This window comes from Narcine bancroftii, chromosome 8, assembly GCF_036971445.1.
Source record: "Narcine bancroftii isolate sNarBan1 chromosome 8, sNarBan1.hap1, whole genome shotgun sequence".
NCBI classification, from domain to species: Eukaryota; Metazoa; Chordata; class Chondrichthyes; order Torpediniformes; family Narcinidae; genus Narcine; species Narcine bancroftii.
Window position 1 is genome coordinate 151,242,169 of NC_091476.1, and position 25,744 is coordinate 151,267,912.

The window sequence follows — 25,744 nt, forward strand, 5'->3', positions numbered from 1 at the left end:
CGTCTGGTTGGAGAGTGCCCAACAGAATTCCCCAACCCATTCTCATGCACTGCCTGACAGGCGCCACCTGCAAATTGGAGAAACAACACCTCATATACTACCTGTGGACCCTCCAACCTAATGGTATTAACATTGACTTCTCTGGTTTCTGTTAACCCCCCACCTTCCCCTAACCCCATTTCTCCTTCCCTCTCTCTCTCCCTCCCCCCTTTCCTTCATACATTAATCGTGAGCACTTGTCTATCTTGACTTTTCCTATCACCTTGAGTTGCGCTGGGTATTGATACTTTAGCTGCACTTGCTTTGCATATTCTATCACAAGAGAAGACAAAAAGCTCTGAGTATGCTCTCTAAGACCAGAGGCAAATCTTCGACAGGGGGCAAAGTTTCAACATCACAGAAGCTCAATCCTCACCCACTTAGTGTAAAAAGTATGAATGTTTTGATGAAATTTTTGATATTCTCAAAGCACAAGGTTGTTTATTCATCGAAGACTCCTTTAATTACCTGTGCCTCATTATGCTGAGCCTCGCAGCTTGCTGGACCATTTCTCAGGGCAGTTAAGAATTGATCACGGTGGTAGGTCTGGAGTCGTGTGATGCTGAGATATGGGAATTTAAAAATTGGTGAACGAGATAAGGTTTTCTTGTACAGTAATTTCATATTCAGCCCACCTCACTGACAAAAGACAAAGGAGGAAAAACCCAACACTCAACCCCAACCCACCAATTTTCCCTTGCAACCGCTGCAACCGTGCCTGCCTGTCCCGCATCGGACTTGTCAGTAACCAACGAGCCTGGAACAGACGTGGACATTACCCCTCCATAAATCTTTGTCCGCGAAGCCAAGCCAAAGAAAAGAAGAAAGATAACTTTGAATAGTTTTTCTTCTTTGGCTTGGTGGACGAAGATTTATGGAGGGGTAATGTCCACGTCAGCTGCAGGCTCGTTTGTGGCTGACAAGTCCGATGCGGGACAGGCAGACACGGTTGCAGCAGTTGCAAGGGAAAATTGGTGGGTTGGTGTTGGGTTTTTCCTCCTTTGTCTTTTGTCAGTGAGGTGGGCTCTGCGGTCTTCTTCAAAGGAGGTTGCTGCCCGCCGAACTGTGAGGCGCCAAGATGCATGGTTTGAGGCGATATCAGCCCACTGGTGGTGGTCAATGTGGCAGGTACCAAGAGATTTCTTTAGGCAGTCCTTGTACCTCTTCTTTGGTGCACCTGTCTCGGTGGCCAGTGGAGAGCTCGCCATAGAACATGATCTTGGGAAGGCAATGGACCTCCATTCTGGAGATGTGACTAGTTTTTAATTGCTCAGCAATGACTGAACAAAGCTTTATGTGTTCTTTTCTTAATCCTTTCACTCAAGGCAATAGAATTTTTTCTGAACCGCTGTCTGGGAGATCAAATGCCATGGCTAATTAAATGAGGGACCATCCTATTATGATTTTTACACAGACTTTGCTGGATTTTTACCGCTATGATGAGTCTCCAATATCCTGGCATTGGCCATTCACACAGGAACAACCAAAATTGCAAATCTCCATTTCTGTCCACAGTTTTAGACAACATACCAGGATTCCATGAACAAAAGGGGTGGGACATGTAACTCAATAGCGTCTGCGTCTAATGTCACATATAATGTGCTGTATCTGACAGCATTTTTCCCCCAAAAAATGGCTCAAAAATATTCCCGGGTTTTAAATGCCAGTTGAAATTAGGGAGATAATGGTAACGCCAACAGTAACGCTGTCTGTCCCTGCACTGGTCATTGTTGAGAAAGTGTCAGGTCCATGAGAGACGAGTCTGGACACAAGGGTTTGCTATCAAATGTTACTTTTATTAAAACACAACAATTAATGGAAGAAAGTGGGAATAAAGCACATATGCACAATATGAAAGAGCTTGGGCAAAAAAGACACACAATTTATAAAAGAGCATGGGAAAATCTACTGCAAGTATTGATCGAAAGAAGTGGATTTCAAACTTTTTCTTTCCACTCACGTACCATCTCCCCATACAAATCATCGCTATCAATCGTTGAGGGTTAGTGGTGGGCTGTCAGTTCGGGAGTGGGATGATGGGCTTCAGACTGTTCAAAGAGGACAAACCCACAGACCAGTTTGCTTACAATCTGGCAGACCTAGTGTCAAATCTAGAGTTAGGGTTCAGGTTAGTTTGTCAATATCCCGGCAGCAAGATAATTATCCCTCTTGTGTCACTGGTCTCCTCTCTCAGAGGTTCTCTGTCACTATAAACTGCCACTTTTGGTTGTGTTACAAGCCCAGAGGATCCCAAAACCCAGCAGCAATAGATATTCACCAAGACAAATGGTTACTTAAACAAAAGCTGCCTTTAATTATCTTAAAACATGAAAACAGAATCAAACGTTAACATAACTATTAACCCCCATTCTAAGCGAATGTGTATATAATGTGTGTGTAAGTTCAGAAAAGTTATTTGGTTCACAGTACAATCTCACTTCTCATTCCTGCAAGTTCACTGGTTGCAGGTAATTCTTATACTCTGCACAGAATTTAACATTTATAAAGTTCACCTGGTTTTGGTGCTTGAAAGATAAATGGTTACTGCTCAGCAAGGTTCTTGTTGATTTTCAGAGAGAGATTTGTTGTATGATGGACACCCAGCCACTTCAGTGTCTTGCTGACGAAACTTGTCTCCTTCAGGGTTCTCCAGATGATAACCTCTTTCTTTCAGGTCACCACAGAGTGCCTTTTTGTTTCTCTTATTCCAAATGAAACATTAGATAGCCAATCCTCTATTTTTGCATGAACCACAAGGGCTTTGACCAGGCTGAATCAAGCACCTATAACAGTCTTCCACATATGGTTTTCCACAAGCTTGCCTGCTTGTCCTGTTCCAGTCCCAGCTGCTGTTGCTGGCTGTAACGCTGTAAAAGTGATCTCTCTCTCTCACTGAGAGAAAGCCTGTTTGACTCTCTCTGCTTGCAAAACCACATGACCCACTTAGAACAACTCCAAACAATCTGCAGCTCCAACAAGATCTTTCATCTGTTGCCTTTTTGTAAACAAGAATCCATTAGTGAAGTCTCTTGGGCACTCTCCAAAGCTCTTCCAAAGACTGATGGCCCCAACATGTCTAGCATGGGGCAGAGCTCCAGTATTTTAAATAAGATCTGTTTTAAAGTGTTTGTATGTGACCTACTCTAACAAACCTTTCCCAATTTATCTCCCAAAAACATATCTATATACTCTGTCATAGTTGGTCCATGCTTTCATTACCCTGTGCCTTTTTCTAGCTCTTAGTGGGATCAGTTGTGCATTTTGATATGTCTTGGAGTAAGTTTATTGTCTGCATAGTGAGTGATCTTCTATTCACACCTTAAGGTTAGGTGTGGGATTTGGGATAGGGTTAGGGCTAGGTGTGGGGTTCAGGTTAGGGTTAGGCTTAGCGGCCCACAGCAACAGAGAGCAGGTAGTGGACTGCCTGGGCAGAGCGGGACAGCGGGCCGTGGGACAGATCAGACAGCAGACTGGCTGGATAAAGCAGGACAGCGGACTGTGGGAGAGAGGAGGAAGCGGGCTGTTGGAGCAGAGCTGAACAGTGGGCTGTGGGAGAGAGCAGGCAGCAGGCTGTTGGATCAGAGCTGAACAGTGGGCCATGGGAGAGAGCAGGCAGCAGGCTGCCGGAGCAGAGCGGGACACCAGGCCATGGGAGAAAGCAAGCACACTTTTTAAAATAAAATATGATATACTAAGAAAATTACAGTCCATGATACACTTTGACCCAAACTGGTCCTGGAAATGACAAGGGGTCTCGGAGGAAAAAAATCAGAACTGGAATGACAGCCCCCCATTCTGGTTCTCAGCTTTTTACACAGCATGCTTTCTGGGAAAATGTGAATAATTTCCCAGAATGCAGCAGCTGTGTAAAAAGCATACGTTTTCATTTCCAAATGACGTGAAACAGCCCACAGCACCATTAACAGCTAATATTGAGCTTTGTGAAATTCAAGGATTTGTGATTAGCAATGACAATGCCATTAAAAGTTTTTTGCTTTACCTTCTTTCTGCATTTTTCTATTTGTTTAAAAAAAACACAATACATTCAATTAATAAAGGATTATACATATAAAAGAATGGCTTTGGCTTGGCTTCGCAGACGAAGATTTATGGAGGGGTATGTCCACGTCTGCTGCAGGCTCGTTGGTGACTGACAAGTCCGATGTGGGACAGGCAGGCATAGTTGCAGCGGTTGCAAGGGAAAATTGGTTGGTTGGGGTTGGGTGTTGGGTTTTTCCTCCTTTGTCTTTTGTCAGTGAGGTGGGCTCTGCGGTCTTCTTCAAAGGAGGTTGCAGCCCGCCGAACTGTGAGGCGCCAAAATGCATGGTTGGAGGCGATATCAGCCCACTGGTGGTGGTCAATGGGGCAGGCACCAAGAGATTTCTTGAAGCAGTCCTTGTACCTCTTCTTTGGTGCACCTCTGTCTCGGTGGCCAGTGGAGAGCTCGCCATAGAACATGATCTTGGGAAGGCGATGGTCCTCCATTCTGGTGACGTGACCCACCCAGCACAGTTGGGTCTTCAGCAGCGTGGATTCGACGCTTGCGGATTTTGCCAGCTCGAGTACTTCGATGTTGGTGATGAAGTCATTGCAATGAATTTTGAGGATGGAGCGGAGACAGCGTGGATGGAAGCGTTCTAGGAGCCATAGGTGATGCCGGTAGAGGACCCAAGATTCTGAGCCGAACAGGAGCGAGGGTATGACAACGGCTCTGTGCAAGCTGATCTTTGTGTGTTTCTTCAGGTGATTGTTTTTCCAGACTCTTTTGTGTAGTCTTCCAAAGGTGCTATTTGCCTTGGCGAGTCTGTTGTCTATCTCTTTGTCGATCCTTGCATCAGATGAAATGGTGCAGCCGAGGTAGGTAAACTGGTTGACTCTTTTGAGTTCTGTGCCTGATGACTAATACCTAGTGTCGCCGAAAATGTCCTCCCAGAATCACAGTGTGGCTTTCGCGCAAACAGAGGAACTACTGACATGGTCTTTACCCTCAGACAGCTCCAAGAAAAGTGCAGAGAACAAAACAAAGGATTCTACATCACCTTTGTTGACCTCACCAAAGCCTTTGACACCGTGAGCAGGAAAGGGCTTTGGCAAATACTAGAGCGCCTCAGATGCCCCCCCAAGTTCCTCAACATGGTTATCCAACTGCACGAAAACCAACAAGGTCGGGTCAGATACAGAAATGAGCTTTCCGAACCCTTCTCCATTGATAATGGCGTGAAGCAAGGCTGCGTCCTCGCACCAACCTGCTTTACTATCTTCTTCAGCATGATGCTGAAACAAGCCATGAAAGACCTCAACAATGAAGATGCTGTTTACATCCGGTACCACACGGATGGTAGTCTCTTCAATCTGAGGCCCCTGCAAGCTCACACCAAGACACAAGAGCAACTTGTCCGTGAACTACTCTTTGCAGATGATGCCACTTTAGTTGCCCATTCAGAGCCAGCTCTCCAGCGCATGATGTCCTGTTTTGCGGAAACTGCCAAAATGTTTGGCCTGGAAGTCAGCCTGAAGAAAACTGAGGTCCTCCATCAGCCAGCTCCCCACCATGACTAGCAGCCACCCAACATCTCCATTGGGCACACAGAACTCAAAACAGTCAACCAGTTTACATATAAAAGAATACATGTGGTATATCCATCCCTCCATCCCCACCACCCACCTCCCCCCAAACACCAAAGAAAGAAAAGAGATTATCAATTAATATATAGATTCTAATTAGCTGCCATGGAGCCATCTACCACCGAGGATGTGTCAATGAGAGTTTAAATTTTCAAACCTATTTGTGGTAAATATGGGCTCCATATTTTTAAAAAAAGAAGCTTTCTGCATTCTTGTCTCCATTTCTCATGGGACTCTGCGGTTCGTTGGCAAAGTTGAGCCAACTGAATTCACTTCTGCAGTTGACAATCAGGGATGGTCCTGTAATAATATCAGGCATGATTTTGATCACTTCCTGCAGTTCCCAACAGCATGTAGTGAGGGAAAGCTAATCTACAAATGAAAATGGTTTGATGTCCTCACTTTATGAAATAAGACATTGGTGCAACTGTTCAAATTGCAACTTGGAAACATGAATTACAAAATAAAAACTGCTAGTTATCTTTTATTGATTTAAAATAAGCAATTTAGAAGAAAGCAGCTTGTTTGAGTTAACCAATTATTAATTTGGCATGGAAAGCTCCCTTTCAATTACAAACAACCACATTTTTCAATAAACCTAATGAGAAAGGTGAAGATGTAATTTTCTGAAATAGGGAATAAAACAGTTTTATCCTCATGGTGGGGCTTCTGATACCATATCTACCACAAAGTCCAATGCTCTCACTGCAAAAAGCCTAAACCTTTTCGCTTTAATCAAAACGTACTTAAAGGTAGGAAAGGGAAAAGAAGAGTTACCTCATGCTGAAAGATTTTTTCTGGCCTATAGATTATAGCCTTTTGTACTGCCAGCTTTCTAAAAGCTATTCCATTTTAACTAGAAACTGAAGTGTGTTGATTCCAGTCAGTGGCTGCTTTCATGAAATATTTCAATTGCTTTGGCTGAACTTATCCTTTTCTTCAGAGGTCATTTTTCTCAATGTGCAAAGCAAGTTGGGTCGACATTACCTACTGCAGTCCTGCCGTGTAACGGTTAAACTCCTGATTACTTTGTTTTTCAAAACTATCCAGAATTATTTAGTAAGGTTGGCCTAAAGGACTTAAACATAGCAAAGATCCCTTAACCTAGTGTGCCTCAGTGAAAGACCAATCCACTTACTTCCTGGTGAACATTCACGTTTGAGTACGTTTCAGTATGTGGTGGACTGTGGTTCTATCATGTATTTTGGACAAATATTCAAGATCTGAGCAACTCGTACAAAGAATTTCTAATAACCTTTGACTTGATTCTTTTATTTGTGACTGAAGCTTTGATCTGTGCTTCATGAGGGAGAAATGTGTATTTGTTGACGGTCATGTTTTTATAATTACAGTTTTGGACAGGAAATTATCTGTGAGACAGAGCAGAGCTGAACTGGTTAAGAAGGGAGTGTTGAAAGAGATTCCTGAACAAGGCAAGTATAATGTCTGAAGAATCAAGATAGATTTCATAAATAGTCAAATCAAATGATTATGGCGATCCCTTCTCCATATTAAATATTTTGAGAAATGTCTTTATGCACAGAGATGAAGTGGTTTCACCAGGATTTATTTAATTAAGATACAACTTTGGAAGTTGAGAACATTTCCTTATGGCTTCCATCTAATCCATGAAAATACCTAGCTCATTTGTCTGTACACCAGCAAACTCTACAGAACATTCTGAGCTCTGTAGTGGCAGCAAGTTAGACTGGATCTGTAATCCATCACTGGCAACCAACAAGTTGAGGCAGTGAATGAAACTCAACTGATGTGTGTAATTTTGCATGAAAATAATGCAGACAAACAATGTACACTTTCACACTTCAGGCCTCTGGGCCTGATTGCTGCAAATCAGCTAGTAGACTAAATTAAAGCTAAAGTGAAATAGTTTGGAATGATGTTTTTTTCCTCTGAAGTATCGACCTGGTTTATAAACAATACAGGAGAAATTGATTTCTTCAGGGAGTGGTTAGAATGTGGAACTTGGTAAGGCTGAGATAAACAGCATAGATTCAACTAAAACAAATACTTGAGGGTGGAAGGGTTAATAAATTGTCACTTGGGTTCAGTAAAGAAGAGCAGAATGTGGTTTGCCTAATGCATATAATATTTTTCCATAAAAGCTCTTCAGCATTGAATAACTTTGTTAGATTCCTTAATCTTGTATGTTTTAATGAGAATCAATTGGACAGAATGTCACCGTTTTCTGTGGTAAATTTTATAACATTTATGATTTGGAAAGTACTGTCTCAAAGAGGAGAAAGCAGATTAATTTGTAACTTTCAAAAGGGAATTACATGTCCACTTGAAACTGAAACAATTGCTTAGATATGGGGAAAGAGATTCCTTGTAAAGCTCATAATTAAGATATCCTTTGTTGGAAAATTTTGATATGTTATCAGCAATGAGAAAATAAGAAACCTTGACTAACGAGCATGGGAATGTTAAGATTTCAAGAAGCAGTGCAGCTGAGTCTTTTTAAAAAATGTCATTGTGTGAAAGAATTGTTTTTGAAATGATTTGTCACTTTGCAAACATTGCCGAGATTGAACAGATGAGCCAAACTGACTCATCCAGACAAAAGGGGGAGCAGAGAGGAAAGAGTACAGGTGTATCTTTGCTGTAAGGCAAGAAAATTGTGTTTGAATGTGTGCAGATCATGCAGTAAATAAATACAGCCAAGTTCTGATAATGTTATCGGAACCCTGGTGTAGAGTAAGTAGTTTTCTGACCAAGTGAATTGCAGTCTGACCCAGCCCTTTCGAGTATAAACCAGCCTGTTATAGTACTTAAATGCATGGTAGGGGAATGAAGCAGATGTATAAAGTATATTTTTTATTTCTCAGTGTTGCAGTGGTGTTAGAAACCAAAACCTGAAACAAGCATGAGTAAATGCAAGGGCTGTAAAATTTGATTGATAATTTGAGACCCTGGGATTGAATGTGATCATATCGGTGATATAGAATTCTTTTAAAGGTTAATAAATAGTAACAGTCCTTTCTGAGAAATGGTTATATTGAGTGGGAAGAGGAATTTTGTGCAAATATCAACTATTACTTATGCAATGAAGGAAGGAGGGAATAGTTGTATTTGCCCTGTAGTAGCTGAAACTACTTCCCCAATCCGTGGCAAATGTTATTGATAAGAGTGACATGATATTGCATGCCAGTGTTGTACTGGCTCACATATAAAATTGTTTGTAGGTTTACCAGGATGACACAAGGTCAGGAGGAATAGGATTGAACTTTGTGTATATGAACTACTGTAAATTGTGCTTGTGCGGGCAAAAGGAAAATCCATTAGATTCTGCCTTCTAAAGCCACTCAATGCTTAATACTTTTAACATTGAGTGTTGAGTGGGTTTAGTAGGCAGAATTTGTTTCCACTGGTAAGTAATGATGTAGAGTCATCAGAAGGGAGATTAAAAGTTTTGTGTTGGATCCATGTGAAAAAATGACAGTTACTGATTCCATCAGTACTCTTCAGATTCTGGTCTTGCTTCAGGGAAATTCATTTTCAGGGATGTTGAACAACTTGAAAGAACCAGTGCAAGCAAGAATGGCAAAGTGGGAGCTTCTGTCTTGTCAGTTTCTCAACCCAGAATTCCATCATTGCATTTTGACATTCTCAAATTGCATATTGTTTTTCCATAAAGGCCAATATTATCCATTGAAAGTGCTAAATAATGAACAGACTTCTTGAAAATTATCAGACTGCTTCTGAGGGTAAATATTGTTTCTATTTGTGATGGAATCCAAAGATTTGTGTCACTAAGTTCATAGAGGAAGTTTGAACACCTCTACTCTTGAGAGCGGATAGAACGTGGAACTCATTACCACAAGAAATAGTTGAAATGTTTGGTATGGATAGATTTGAGTGAAAGAAATAGAATGTGAGTGAAGGTGATGGGAGGCTTCACTGAAGTAGACTTTTTCTTGCTTATAATTTTGTTATTTCTATGAAGCTGATTATCAAGGTGAAAGTGAGGCTTAAAGGTCGATTCAAGTGGGAATTTTCTTTTCTCAGCCATGAGTTAACTCTAATAGTGGAGGTCTGAGCATTGAGTGTGTATTCCCAAGGCAACTTAACAAATTGCATCAATAGACCAATCCCTGCTGTTTCAATTTAATGTGCAAATAGTGATCTTTAATATTTCCTCCATTTTACACGATGGTGACTGCATATGTTTTTTGCCTCTGACCCACCTATAAATTTAACCTTGATGGAGACTCATCGAAGATACAGATTTACAAACTGTTTTCTCTCTAACATTGCAGTCCACAAATGAGCAGTTAGCAGTAAAAGTAATTTAGTGAAGGGTCTCAGTGCTCCATCCACAGATTCTTGTTCTTGAGGCATCTTCATTAGTTTTGACATGTAATTTTCTGCATTTAATGGAATTATTGAAACTGCTGTCATTCTGAGTATCTTTATAATTAACAAAGTGCATCAACACACCAACCTATGACAGCATCAGTCATATATCTTACTAATCAATCCCTTCAAGATACTAACCATTTTTTGTAAATTGTGTTTGTAATTTGAATTTTGGAGTATTTTTTTTAAAAAGTGAGAGATGTATCCTGAAAGTTAATGATATGCCAAATAAGATTTCAGATGACTTTAAGAGATTAAGCGATATGTGGATAGGGTGGGCTAGTGAAGTTGATGTAGATGATTACCGCTAGTCAGGATTTTACTGAATGAGAAGCTGGTGTATGCATGATTTTCATGTCCCTTTGAAATAGTTTGCACAGCTCACCTGAGGATGTTTTGGAAAGGGGCAAAGGGGAAAGGACTCAAGTCTGTAGGTATACTGGAAAGACTTGAAAATAGAGAACTTGCATTGAAGAAAAATGAATGGCCTCCATCTCCCTCAAATAAACTGTGAAGATTTATTTTTATCCATAATCTGGATATCCCTGCAAATATTAATTGGCATCATCTTAGAAATATAGTGGGGCACGTTTGAAAGCCAATACAGTTCTCAACCCGTCACAATTCTTCAAGGGTTTTCGGTAATTAAACAGATCTTTTGATGCTTCTTTCAGAAGTTGTGCAGAAAAATGGAAGAGTGCCTTTTTTTAAAATAAGTTATTATTTTGCCTCTTCCTGCTTGACAAGTTAGCCTTTACGATCTATAATTTCCATTTGGTGGTTGGAACATAGAGCTTTGTGAATGAAGATGGATATGACAAATGACCAATGGCAAGAGTGTGTTGAGGGAGCATGATTTTATAGTATGGCCAGACGATTGGTGTGCGTATCCCTCTAGGCAACAGTAGGTGCAGGTTCTCCATAAAACTAGGGACAGGTGCAGCCCATTCTATGGGATCACAACTGATTTGACATTCTTCAAGACCATTTTCACACCATTTCCTTAAGATCCTTGATTCATACTGCTTAGGAGCCTGTCTGTTTCAGCTTGAAAAATACCAGGGACCTAATCCCCTCCCTCATCAGCTCACCGTGATAAGGTGTTCTAAATCCACCTTTAAGTTTGTACTCCCTTAGGTTCTATTCTGAGACAAGATCTTCTGGTTCTAGACGTTTCCCAGAAAAGAAAATTTAATTTTGTTATTTACTCTGTCAATAGACTCCAAAGTATCTTGCATTTGAAATAAGATCACCTCTCAATCTTCTCAACATAAATGACTCCAAAGTATCTTGTATTTCAAATAAGATCACCTCTCAATCTTCTCAACATAAATGACTCCAAAGTATCTTGTATTTCAAATAAGATCACCTCTCAATCTTCTCAACATAAATGAGTAGAGTTCCATCCTAGTTAATCTTGTTGGCCAATCCCTCAGAACTGAAGATCATACTCTCAATCTTTCTACAAACCACCTCCTGTGAATACCATTTCTTAAAAAGAGGAATCAAAATAGTTTATGGCACTATGGGTGTAATGGCTTTTCATTTTGGCATAAAATTCTACCTTCAATTTTTCATGCAAAATGTGACATCCATTTACATGATGTGACTTACCAAATAAAGGATTGCTATTCCGGTTGGGTTTTGGAGGTGGGATGGGTGGTTGCCGTGGTAGTCGAGGTGACAGGGATATTTGAAACAGTGGTTTCAAAAATCTTATTTAAGTTGATAGTTCAAATCTCTTTCCTTTTTGACAGATGGGGAAATTAACAGCAAGCCTGCCCAGAACAATACACTAAAAAATGGACACACCATTCCTCTGGGTGAGTTGTCCACCTCAAAGGGGCCAGAAGCACCAGCCAGAGATGAAAAAAGACCAAGCATTTCAAAACCTCCACAAGAAGGCGAGGAAAAGATAAAGAGTTCTGCTGAAGAACCCCAAAAAACAAAAGGTAAGAAATCAAAAACAATGAAAGGAGACCTTTTTTTGAGCTTTTATGGTCACTTATAAAATCATTACTTTTTTATACAAATTCTTGTTTATGGTATAAAGTACATTTGCATGTGATGCTCAGAAAATTAATTTTCAAAAGCAACCAGTTTTCTCTAGTAATCCATCTTAAAGTAGCAACACACTGACCTATTCAGAAAGCCATTTTTCTTTGGCTATAAACTAGGTAAATATTTTTTGACTTTAGTTCAGTGTTCCATCTCTCATGTTGTATGCATGAACAACAGCAGTTATTTAATTTACAAAGGTGAAATCCATTTCAGGTGTGTAATTGCTATCTAGTGACTCATTTGTTCAGATTCTTCATTGTGTTTCATTCCAAAGTTGATCTTATTTGATTTTTTTTAAAAAGCAAAAGATGTTTTCTTTGTGCTACAACACTTTCCTAACCTTTTTAAGGTTGATTTATCAAACTAAAAATATTGGTCTTGAGCTATGAATTCTGTATTGAGCAACGTTGTCAACAGAGTTATTGTAAGCAGGTCCAATTGAAGAACCAAGCGTAGACACAAAAAGGGAAATTGTCTGGTTTTGTAAATCATTTTTTTTAACCTTTGTTGTAATTCAAAAGATTGAGATGGAAGTGCCACTTGATCTTTCTCATTCCTGTATGTCTGATTTTTACTGGGAACCATTTTTTTCAAATCCATTGTCAGTGCACAACTGTAGAGATTATTTATATTTTTATGTGCTTGTTATTCTCTCATGTCCTTGCATTGTTGGTTTAATGCTTTCTTTGCTTGATGTATATTCACTTTTAACATTATTATCCAGCAGAGGCTATGGAGAGGCGTCCATTATCAGAAATGGAACCTGTGCGTGTACAGAAACAGGCTTTGCTTCCTCCCAAAAGACCTATCTCCGCTCCCACTCTGGAAGCAGGCGAAGGGCTGGTGAAAGATTCTGAGGATAATGCGTCTAACGCCAAGGATGTCTCTCCCATTATTTCCTCCTTCTCCACTTCCTGTTCCATCACTACTTCCAGTACCACAGAGTCTTTGGCTGCCACTACAAATACTACCACCACCGTTTCAAGTATCCCTGTCACCTCGACTACCACGGCCCCTGCTAAGCAACCACCCATCCCACCTCCAAAACCCAATCGGAATAGCAATCCTTTATTTGGTAAGTCACATCATGTAAATGGATGTCACATTTTGCATGAAAAATTGAAGGTAGAATTTTATGCCAAAATGAAAAGCCATTACAGTAAGTTTCCGATCACCCAAAATGCTTGGAACCAGACCTATCTCGGTTAAGTAGATTTTTCAGACATTCGGGAATTTTCTCTAAAGCAGCTCAATGGCATCAGGAGAACCTCACCTGCAAGTAGTAGGAAATTGCACAGGGATTGTCCTCCAGCAGAATTTCAGCATCCCCGCTGAAAGGGTATTTGACAGAGTGCAGCTCGGGCGGGCGGGGAGAAAGCAGCAGTGCAGCTTGGGCGGGCGGGGAGAAAGCAGCCATGCAGCTCGGGCGGGCGGGGAAAAAGCAGCCGTGCAGCTCGGGCGGGCAAGCGCGTTATTTAAATCCTGGGGATGCCACAATGCAATTTACATCAAAGTTACAGTAACTTGTGGCAAAAAATGACAATTTATAAATAAATAATTAGTGCTATCCTTCAATGTGTAAGCTGTGGACAAAATGTCTCCTTTGTAAAACTGATTCCCTACAACCTCACTTGAGCATGGTGGGTAATATTTTTTTCAACTTTTTTCAAATTGTGAAGTTATGTCTCACCCAAAAAAACTTTTGGATATTCGGAATTTCGGTGGTTTGGTTTTTGTACTGTATAAATCTTATTTACCTCATTAATAACCTGTTAATGTGAAAATATACTTTGGTAATTGTTTACTGGAAGCTATATTTATGATCAATTTGTCTGAGCCATACACTACTAATTGAGTGAAGGTCAAATGGAAATTAAATATTATGCTTCCTTTGAATTTGTGAAATAACCTCCTGCCCTGTCCATTTTCAGTAGCATAAATTACAATCTTAAAATTATAGACCTTTACAGCACAGAAATAGGCCCTTCTAGTCTGTGCCAAACTTTTATTCTATTGAGTTCCATTGACCTGCACCCAGTCCATATCCTTCCATACCCCTCCCATCCATATACCTGTCCAAATTTTTCTTAAATGTTACAAGTGAGTCTGCATTGACCCCTTTTGCTGGCATCTCATTCCACACTCCCACTATTCTCTGTGTGAAGAAGTTCTCGCTGAACTTTTTCTCTTTCACCCTTAACCTATGTGTTCTGGTTTGATTTTCACCTAACCTTAATGGAAAAGCCTACTTGCACTTACTCAGTCTGTATCACTCATGATTTTGTATACTTCTATCAAATCTCCCCTTATTCTTCTGTGGTTCAGGGAATAAAGTCCTAACCTGTTTAACTTTTCCCTGTAACTCAGTTCCTCAAATCCCGACAACATCCTAGTTAATCTCATCTTCACTCTTTCAATCTTATTGTCATCTATCCTGTAATAAAGTGACTGAAACTGCACACAATGCTCCAAATTAGGCCTCACCAAAGTCTTGTACAATTTTACCATAAAATCCCAACTCCTACACTCAATACCAGTACTTTGATTTATGAAGGTCAGTATACCAAAAGCTCTCTTTACAGCCCTATCTACCTGTGACGCCACTTTCAGGGAATTACATATCTGCATTTCTCAATCTCCATGTTCTTATTCCAATCCACGGTGCTCTACAGTTTACTGTGCATGTCCTACCTTTGTTTGTCCATCCATGAAACGCTTCACACTTGTCTGCATTCAATTCCATCTGCCATTTTTCATCCAATTTTTCCAGCTGGTCCAGATCCCTCTTCAAGCTTTGAAATCCTTCCTCACTGCCCATGACATTGCCATTCTTTGTGTTATTTTGATGTAGCACTATTAATATTTTGTTCTTGTATCATAAATCTCGTGTTGGTGTAAGAGCATGAAACATGAAGGTGTGTGTGTAATTGAAAGCTAACCAGTGTCTTTTTAAGACGGAATCTTAAATGTTAGAAAATTAAGAGAGGATGGTTCAGCCATGTATGAAACATAATGCCGTATTTAATATTTTTGCACAATGTCCACTATTGCCTGCTTTAGACATTTAGTTCAGTCCCTATCCACTGATGGCTTCTGGCCTGTGGCCCTGTGTTTCCCCTACCTCCTCAACCATCTTATTCAGAAACTGCCTGCTTTCGGTTATTACTTGACGAATGGCTCAGCCCCGAAACATTAGTCACATATTATTATCTTTGCTACATAAAGAATACTGCATGGCTTGCTGAGTTTCTCCAGTATTTTTGTGTAAACTACAATCACAGCATTTTCAGGTTTTCATGATTAACCCAAACATTGCACAAACTATTGTTCTGCTTTTACTTTCATAAGCAAGGACTCACAAGGCCTTTATCAGGAAATGGCTGTATTTTTAACCAATGAATAGTGCTGCATTGTTTAAAACAGACTAGTTTTGGAAGACCAAATTCAATTTTCAAAATTCTATTTCAGCGGAACTTAGTCAAGTCATGAACTCTGATTTCGTACTGCCAGGTAAGCATTCGCCACCAGTGCCACACAAGAGGATAAGCTTCAACCCGCTTGTGACCGAGCCAAACAACACTACCCAAAATGCATGTGAGAGCAAGGAGAGAGTACAGTTATCAACAAAAGTACCAACGTCAGTGCATGCACCTGTACCATCGCCTCCATCGCCTTCACGCCCACCATCGGCTCCAGAGCCTGCTATTCGACAAACCCTTCCTCCAAAACCAGCATTTAGACATATTCCCCCCACATTGACATTCAGTCACACCATTGAACAACGTGAAAAGGAACCTGATCACCAGCCTCATTCTTCGTCTGATGACCACACTGACTCGGAACTCTTTCCAAATCGTCACTCCCAAGTTCCTTTGCACATAATGATCCAGCAAGCACTCTGTAGCCCTCGACCAGTCATCACCGCTGCTGATGCCTCGAATACTGCAAAGTCACAACTTTTTGAGACTGCCTTTGAAGATGCCAATAAGAACCGAGTGTTGCAGGTCACCTTGGAGAAGTTAAAATGGTAAGCATGGAACCTTGTTCAATAAATGTTCTCAATTTTAATTTTGTTCCCCAGGTGAGAAGTATTGGTCTGTTCATGGAACTGCCCATTTTTCATGAACTCAGTCTCGTGTCCCAAGTTTTGGTTCTGTTAAATGTAGATAAAATTCTGCTCTTCCTCAAGCATGAATGTATCCCCAGTACCACCGTACAATTACTAAGTGACTTTTAACCACAAAAACTGTCTGAGTACTACCACTAACTGTAAGTTTGGGGAGGGTCTTCATGGCCACCTGAAATAGCTTCTGGAAACGGGGTAACTGTAAGTTTGCGGAGGGTCTTCATGGCCACCTGAAATAGCTTCTGGAAACGGGGTAACTGTAAGTTTGCGGAGGGTCTTCATGGCCACCTGAAATAGCTTCTAGAAACGGGGTTACTTCATAACTGGAAGTTAAGCAAGCAGGATGCTCAACTGATAGTTGTGCAAGTTGAGTGAGATCTTTGCTGTGGCAATGAAGATATAAAATACAAAAATCCCATTCATCAAGGGTATCTTGCTTTTTAAATAAGTTTGTACCATTTGATAAATAGGAAATTAGAATGATTAATCTGTGGAAGTCATTAGATGTGAAATAGTTCTATTAAGTCACATAGTGGTGCAACCTGTAAAATTGCTGCCTCATAGTGCAAGTGATCGAGTTTAATTCTGACTTCTGGTATCGTTGGTACATTCTTGTTTCTGTATGGCTTTCCTCCAGGGCATAGAACCACAGAGCATAGACCTTTGCCATTTCCACCAATCTCATTTGCTTGTACAGTAAAACCCCAGTATCTGGCACCTATGGGGATTGGTAGATGCCGGAGAAGTGAATTTTCAGGTTATTTGATATTGCATGTTGTGTGGATTGGCCAATTAATGGTGAGGCGCGCCAATTTTAAACTTGCATACTTTTTACCTATTTATTTTCCTTGGTTTTTTTTTGCTAGTTGTTTGAGGCTGTTGATTGCTTGAATTCCGGATGGCAGGGGCTTTACTGTGGTTGCATTTTATGATTCTATCCCTTGTCTCATTAAATGTTTGTCTAAATGCCTCTTAAAAATTGTAATTTCATAAGATTTCACCATCTCCTCTGGCCATGAAGGTGCTATAGTTTACTCCCACATCCCAAAAATATGCATTGTGAAAGATAAATAGTTGCTATTCCTAATTTCCCTGAGTGTAATCATATATAATAAAATTTGGAAGAGTTGATTGGAGAATACATTATTCGAAAAATTTAGTGGTGGAATAGGATTGCATGGCATATACTCGATATAGAACCATAGAACACTACAATCCTTCTAGTCTATGCCTGACCATTTTCTTTTTGCCTCATCCTACGTTAGTCTATAGCCATCCAATCCATAAACCTGTCCAAATTCTTCTTAAATGTTAAAATTGAGCCTGCATTCACCACCTCAGCAGGCAGCTCATTCCACACTTCCACCACTCTCTGTGTGAAGTTCCCGCTCACAATCCCTCTATGTTGAATGCTGCCTCCTGTATCATGGGGGATACAGTCAGATTAAAAGAAAATTAGGTTGAAAAGGGGTGATGGATTTAAAGGAAGATATCTGAAAGCAGAATAGGGTAGAGTACACACACACCAGCATTGGACAGATGGGCCAATTGGCCTGATACATTGAGATACATTGATCATTTTTGACCTAAATTTCATCGGATCCAAGCCTGTTCAATCCACTAATCTGTGTGTGTCCCTGAAGTCACTTGCAAGGTTAATTTGGTCGACGTCGAGGCTGGAGTACTATTTTCCATGAATTGCACAAGTCATACCTTCATTATATGGTATAACTAACCTTTCGTATTGTAACCTTATCAACAGCCCCTCTGATGATGAAAACACGGAGGATGAAGAGGAGGAGGAACAGACGGAACAAAGGTTCGAAAAACAAGATGGCCCAGCATTAGCTTCAACGGTCATCATCATTCCAGAGCTTGTGAGACAGGATGAAGATACAAGCGACTCTGATGAGGATGGTCCAGTACTGTACAAGGATGAAGATGATGAGGAAGATGATGAGCCCAGTATGTATTCAATTCACTCGCCTAAATTGTGTGCATGCAAACAAAGTTTGTATCAAATCTTTTGATCAATTTAAGCTTTGAAAGGTAGGAAATGTCAAATTAGTATTGAAATAGAGGCCATAACTCCAGCCTAATGAGTGAATAAAGCAACATATCTAAGAATCTTTTTTTTAGTTATGATCTCGATATCTTGTCTCCTGTTCTTCAACATTTTCTGTAAAATTGTGTGTAGATTCATTGGCCAATAAAGTAAAGCGAAAAGATACCTTGGCTCTTAAACTGAGCAACAGACCTACTAAGCAGGAACTTATTGAGAAGAACATACTACCTCGCCAATCCGATCAAGAGAGACTCGAGATTCGTCAGCAGATTGGAACAGCTCTCACCAGGTATGGAGCTGTGAGAATGGGATGGATAGTAGGTAGAAAACATTTATTTTCATATTTGTTGTTTGCTGCGGCATAATACATAAACTGTGAAGTATGAGTTATTGTGTTTTGGTTGGTAGCGCTTCTGCCTTTTGAGTTCAAATTTTGGTACAAGCCCCATTCCAGAGATCTGAAGCACTCACTCTTAGTTAATTCTTTCTGTGCAGTATTGAGATTGTGCCACATCATTAGTTAATTTTCTCATAGAGATGCTTAAAGACTTGAGTGATATTAAAAAAATATATTTTAAAAAGCAGAGTATTAACCCTTTATATCTCAATCAATATTTGTCATCACCGTTGTCTTTGAAGGAGCTTGCTATGCATAAATAGGTTGACATTTTCTTGCACTACAATGGTGGCTGAACATCCTTGTTACTTTGTTGGCTTTAGGACACTCTGAGGTGGAAAAATTGCTCTGTAAATATGTCATTCTCTTTTAAAGTGGATTCTGAATGACTCGAGAAGCAGACATTAGCAGTCTTGATACTGCACTATATCCTACTACATTGGCACCTGTGTGCCTCCAAATATTTGACATTTGCCACAGATGGATGAGGTCATGGGTGATCTGATGATTGGCTTATCTCCACCTAACTCCTTTTTCCCCATATCCCTTAATTTCCCCTACAATGTACAAATCTATCCAACCTTGTCTTTAATATATAATATATATATATATGTTCTGAGTTCGCCTCCACTGCTTCAATGGACAGTGAATTCCACAGATTCACCACCCTCTGCGAAAGGCAGTTCCTCCTCATCTTTGTCCTAAATCTACCACCCTGAATCTTGAGGCCATGTCCCCTAGTTTTAGTTCCCCCCCCCCACCCAACCATTAGAAACAACTTGCCTACCTCTATCTTATCTATGCCTTTCATAATTTTATATATTTCTAGAAAATCCCCTCTCATTCCAAACGACTCAATCTCTCTTCATAGGCTAAACCTTTCATCCCTGGAATCAACCCGGTGAACCTTCTCAGCACCACCTCCAAAGCCAGAACATTATTCCCCAAGTAAGGAGACCAGAACTACACCCAGTTCTCTAGATGCATCCTCACCGGTACCTTGTACAGTTGCCACATAACTTCCCTGCTCTTAAATTCCATTTTACAACATAGCAACACATCAAAACAATTATAAATGCACTGTACTAACACCATCTACAAAAATTCTTGTGCTCTTTTTCACTACATTCAGCCTTCAGAAAGATCAGTGCAGGGCAGGAAGGAATAATGTTCAGAAGTGAATGAATCTCAGACAGAAAAGGATACTTCCTGAGGTATCTTAGCCTCAAGTTCACTTTTCTGGTTGTATTAAATCAGTTAACCTTGGTATAAGTAGATATTTCACATGCTTTGGTGTGAAGGGTAACAAATTGCCCTTGGTGTAACCACTTGGTGTAACATGTTCACTATTGTGCTGCTTTTGCTTTATAAAATGAAGCCAGATATGTAGGAGTATCTGGAAACCAGTGTATCCTTTCTAGAATCTGCACTCGAGGTTAAGTCTGAACAAGACTGCAGCAATTTTTGGTCCTTTGAGTATAAAGGCTAATGTCCCATTTGAACTGCAGTACTTCAAATGAATGATTCATGTGTACGGACAACTGATATTGGCTGTATTTAGTGAATCTAACTCCATTATCCAATACTCATCCACTTGTGTGCTCTCCTATTCCATAAGAGGACTGTGATGAGGTTAGATCCCAAATAAATTATAAATGTTTGATTATAGATTTAAACTGATCCTGAGTAATAATTTATCCTCCACTCCATCAGGCGTCTGAGTCAAAGGCCGACTGCAGAAGAACTGGAGCAAAGGAATATCCTTAAAAGTTGGTACATCTTTTATCTCTGGATGTTAATTGCATTCAAATTGTGCTTGTGATGTGTAATGGGGATAAATAATAGATAAAGTTTATGAAATTACAGAGCAGAATACTTGTCTGGAATTATGATTGAACGTTATTTTAATCAACTTGATAATCTTTGGGGATAGCCTTGTAAATGCTCCCCAAAGTCAATGTCACTATATCCCCTAACCTCTTCTCATGAAACGTATTTGAAATATCTTCCTGCTTTCGAAGTATAGTTAAGCTTTGGATTGTTGTCAAATTTCAATCATTTTTAAAGCAGGATTTTTATGGCGTACTCACAATAATAATTTTCTGAGCGCTGATTGGCTAAGGCAAATTGTTTTATTACCTCTGTAGACCTTTTTTAATTGTGCGTCTGAACTGTACCCCCACAGTCTGTGAATTGGATGTAACAGGTCGAGAGTACCTGTTTGGCTGCAGTAAGTATTTCAGTGCAAAGGTTCATTTTACATGACAATAAACTATCATTTGTAGAATAGTTCACTCATGTAAAAAGGACAGATGGTCAGTCCATCACATAGTCAGTTGTCGGTTTGTGTTGATGGTCTTAAAAGTACGAATGGAAGAAAAGGATAATTGTGACATTGATCATGGGAAGAGCTAAGTGTGGAAACAGAAAGTGTGATTCAAGGTGAGGTTGGTTCTTGAAAGCGATCATGGGTAAAGAAGATGGTAAACCTGGTTAAGGCTAATTGGGATGATGTGTTTCTGAAAATAACGTTCATTTTGCCACCAAATGTAGTCAATACAATGTTAACTCTTTTGATGCAAGATCCAGTAATGACCATTGATGAAATAACACTCTTTATAACTACAGATAAAGATGAAGAACAACAGCAGGCAGAAAAACGGGAAATCAAGAGACGGCTCACTCGAAAGGTACCAGACTACTAAATTTTTTGATTTTGTTTTAATTTATGCTGCACGGTAACAGGCTCTTTCGGGCTGCCCATTTATTTACACCCAATTGAACGACAACCCTGCATGTTTTGAACGGTGGGAGGAAACTGGAGCACCCGGAGGAAATCCATGCAGACACAGGGAGAACATACCTGACAGACAGCTTCGAACTCAAGTCCCAATAACTGGTGCTGTAACAGCATTGCACTAACTATGCCGGCCTACTATTGGGCAGGTTGTGGCTTGTCAGATAAAAGTCTGCAAAAGAATGAATGAGCAGTAATTAAATCGGTACACTGACACCTCAATTTGAGTTTGTGACCTTTGCATACCTAATTTTAGATAAATAAACCAAAACTTTTTTCAGTATGTGTGCTTCCATAACACATTGTCTTGGAATCAATGTGGGAATGGGAACAGTCAAATTTCCCTTGAACTTTGAAAGAGGAAGTTATGGAGATTGTGAATCCTCCTGATTATCATCTAGAATTCTATATCCTAGAACGGGGGTGGCCAAACTTGTTTAACGTAAGAGCCACAAACAAGAAAGCTCAGATGCTTGAGAGCCGCAGGACAAGAACAAAATTCACACATATGTTTTTATTGTTACATACACATTTTGTAACAAAAAATTTTATATAAATTTTAAGAAATGCATATTAAATGCAATAATATTTATTCATGCATGCAGTTTTAAACCGTTAATTTGTATTAGTCTCTGTAATCACAGACACAAATATGTAAAAAAAATGTAAACCAAAAAAATGAGAGATATTCTAATCAGATTTCCACCTTACAAAATTAGTCTTATTATAATCATTTTTTCATGACTAAAATACAATGCTACAAATATCAGGTTATTAAAGACGCGAGTCGGGCAGGTGAGGGGGAGAGACCGGCAGCGCGAGTTGGGTGGGCGAGGGAGAGAGACCGGCAGTGCAAGTCAGGCGGGCAAGGGAGACTGGCAGTGCGAGTCGGGCGGGCAAGGGGGAGAGATCGGCAGCGCGAGGTCAGCAGACGGGAGACTGGCAGCGCGAGTCAGGCAGGCGAGGTGGAGAGACCGGCAGTGCGTGTTGGGCGGGCACGGGGGGAGAGACCGGCAGCGTGAGTCAGGCAGGAGAGGGGGAGAGACCAGCAGTGCAAGTCAGATGGGCGATGGAGGGAGACCGGCAGCGAGCCACATATTAAAGTTCAAAGAGCCACATGTGGCTCGCGAGCAATGGTTTGGCCACCCCTGTCCTAGAATGATCCTTGCAGATCAGAGAGTTGCAAATGTAACCTGACTATCCAAGAGAAGAGGGAGAGAAAATATGAAGCTACCAACTGGACGTTTTATGATATGGACATTGTGCGAACCCCATATTACTATATGGGATAACAAAACTATATGGGATAGTGAACTTGCACTAAATTAAACTGTTTGATTTTGTTCACTTTTTAAACTTTAATGTATACACTTTATCACACATAATTTAACAAAGGAGATTAGGATTATACACATCATTGTTCTATGGTTTCAATGAACCATAGAACATTACAGCACATAAACAGGCCTCTTCAGCTCTTCTAGCCGGGCTGAACCATTTTTTTTTGCCTAGTCTCGCTGACCTGCACCAAGTTCATAGCCCTTTATACCTCTCTCATCTAAGTGCCTGTCCAACTTCCTCTTAAATGTTAAAATTCAGCCCACATTCACCACTTCAACTAGAAAATTGTTCCACACCCCCACCACTCTCTGTATGAAGAAGTTCTTCCCTCATATTCCCACTGAACTTTTCCCCTTTCACTCTTAATCCATGTCCTCTGGTTTGTATTTCACCTACCCTCAGTGGAAAAAGCCTATCTATATTTACTCTGTCTAAGCCTCTCATAATGTTAAATATGTCTATCAAATCTCCACTCATTCTTCTCTGCTCCAAGAAATAGTCTTAACCTGTTTAACCTTTTCCTGTAACTCTGTTCCAAGCAACATCCTAGTAAATCTTCTCTGCACTCTCTATCTTATTGTTATCTTTCCTATAGTTAGGTGACCAAAACTGCACACAATACTCCAAATTTGGCCTCACCAATGTCTTGTACAACATTAAAATAATATCCCAACTCCTGTACTCAATTCTTTGATCTATGAAGGCCAATATGACAAAAGCTCTCTTTACATCCCTATCCATCTGTGACACTACTATCAGGGAAACATGTATCTGTATTCCCAGATCCCTCTGTTCTTCCACACTCCTCATGCCCTACCATTTACCGTGTATGTCCTTTCTTGGTTTGTCCTTCCAAAATGCAACACCTCACACTTGTGTGCATTAAACAGCATCTGCCATTTTTCAGCCTATTTTACCAGCTGCTTCAGATTCCTCTGCAAGGTTTGAAAACCTTCTTTGCTCTCCACAATACCTCCAATCTTAGTATCATCTGCAAACTTGCTGATCCAATTTACCACATTATCATCCAGATTGTTGATCTAGATGACAAACGACAATGGTCCCAACACCATTCCCTGAGGCAGACCACTAGTCACAGGCCTCCAATCTAAGAAGCAATCATCCACCACTACTCTCTGGCTTCTCCTGTCCAGCCATTGTCGAATCCAGTTCACTACTTTACCATGAATACATGGCGTCTGAACCTTCCTGATTAACCTCCCATATGGGACCTTGTCAAAGGCCTTACTAAAGTCCATGTAGACAACATCCCCAGCCTTTCTTTCATCAACTTTCCTGGTTACTTTCTCGAGGAACTCTATAAGATTGGTTAATTACTACCTAGCACACATAAAGCCATGTCGACTATCCCTAATCAGTCCAAATAATTGTATATCTGATCTCTAAGAACACCTTCCAATAATTTACATACTACTGACATCAAGCTCACCAGCCTATAATTTCCAGGGTTACTTTTGGAGCTTTTTTAAAACAATGGAGCAATGTGCACTACCCTCCAATCCTCTGGCACCACACCTGTGAAGGACATTTTAAATATTTTTGCCAGAGCCCTTGCAATTTCTACATCTCCCTCAAGTCCGAGGGAATAACTTGTCAGGCCCTGGGGATTTATACACCCTTATTTTCTTTAAGGCAGCAAGCACTTCCTCCTCTTTAATCTGTTTAGATTCCATGACCTCACTGCTTGTTTTCCTTACTTCGCATGGTTCTGTGCCCTTTTCCTGAGCGAATACTGATTGGTGAAAAAAAATTAAGATTTTGGCTCCATACAAAGTTGAACATTCTTATCTTCAAGGGGACCAATTTTGTCCCTTACTATCCTTTTGCTCTTAATATACCTATAGAAACCCTTAGGATTTTCCTTCACATTGTATGCCAAAGCAACCTTATGTCTTCTTTTAGCATTCCTGGTTTCATTCTTAAGGTTTTTCTTGCATTTTTTTTAATACTCCTCAAGTACCTTATTTGCTCCATGTTGCCTAATAGCTGTTATACACCTCTCTCTTCTTCCAAACCAAATCTCCAATATCCCTCAACAACTAAGCTTCCTTATGCCTTCTAACCTTGTCTTTGATCCTGAAAGGAACATACAAACTCTGTACTCTCAAGATATCACCTTTGAATGTCCTCCACTTACCTTGCACGTCCTTACCCCAAAACAATTTATCCCAATCCACACATCCTAGATCCTTTCTCATTTCCTCAAAATTGGCCTTTCTCCAATTTGGCATCTCAACCCAAGGCCCAGACCTATTCTTCTCCATAATTAACTGAAACTAATGGCATTATGATCACTGGACCCAAAATGTTCGTCCATCATCTGTCCTGTCTTGTTCCCTAATAGGAGATCCAGTATTACACTGTCTCTAGTTCCTGAAGTGCATTTGACAAACTCCAAGCCATCCAGCCCTTTTACAGTATGAGAAATACGTAGAAAGATAAAATCTCCTCCTATCACAACCTTATGATCCCTGCAGCTGGTGTGAAAATGTGCTGGTATCAATAATAAAGAATGCATGACATCAAGATGCTAACAAAATAATAATATGACTTGGCAGAAGGTCATTTGTGATTAACTAATCTAATGGCAGTTCATAAAGATGAAGCAATGGGTGTCATTTTCTTGAATTTTCAGAAAGCTTTCAATGAGGTCTAGTAAAAAAGGTTGCTGAACAATAAATGCATAACTTTTGGAATATTGAACTAACTAACTAACAAAGAGAAAACAAAGGGTAGGACAAACATTTCCTTATGAGGCTTGCTAGCTGTGATAAGTACGATAATTTGGGTCCCAATCACTCTTAATCCAGATCAACAAAATGGCTGAAGTTACTGGATGCAACATTTCCAAGTTTGCTGATAACACAGAAGTAAATGTTATGTGAGTAAGTGATG

General features: G+C 40.2%; 1 protein-coding gene across 13 annotated transcripts in view; it reads left to right on the forward strand.

Moving 5' to 3' along the window:
• LOC138741375 (phosphatase and actin regulator 4-like) overlaps window positions 1–25,744 on the forward strand; it is a 155,135-nt gene that overhangs the window by 121,544 nt on the left and 7,847 nt on the right. For 11 of the 13 annotated variants that reach the window (XM_069895352.1, XM_069895351.1, XM_069895345.1 and 8 more), the window contains 8 exons: window positions 7,017–7,097; window positions 11,799–11,993; window positions 12,827–13,177; window positions 15,571–16,129; window positions 17,991–18,193; window positions 18,426–18,582; window positions 20,404–20,459; window positions 21,319–21,380. In XM_069895352.1, coding sequence (XP_069751453.1) covers window positions 7,017–7,097; window positions 11,799–11,993; window positions 12,827–13,177; window positions 15,571–16,129; window positions 17,991–18,193; window positions 18,426–18,582; window positions 20,404–20,459; window positions 21,319–21,380 — 1,664 coding nt within the window. The remainder of the gene's footprint in view (window positions 1–7,016; window positions 7,098–11,798; window positions 11,994–12,826; window positions 13,178–15,570; window positions 16,130–17,990; window positions 18,194–18,425; window positions 18,583–20,403; window positions 20,460–21,318; window positions 21,381–25,744) is intronic. The other 2 variants (XM_069895347.1, XM_069895342.1) reach the window with 2 other exon arrangements.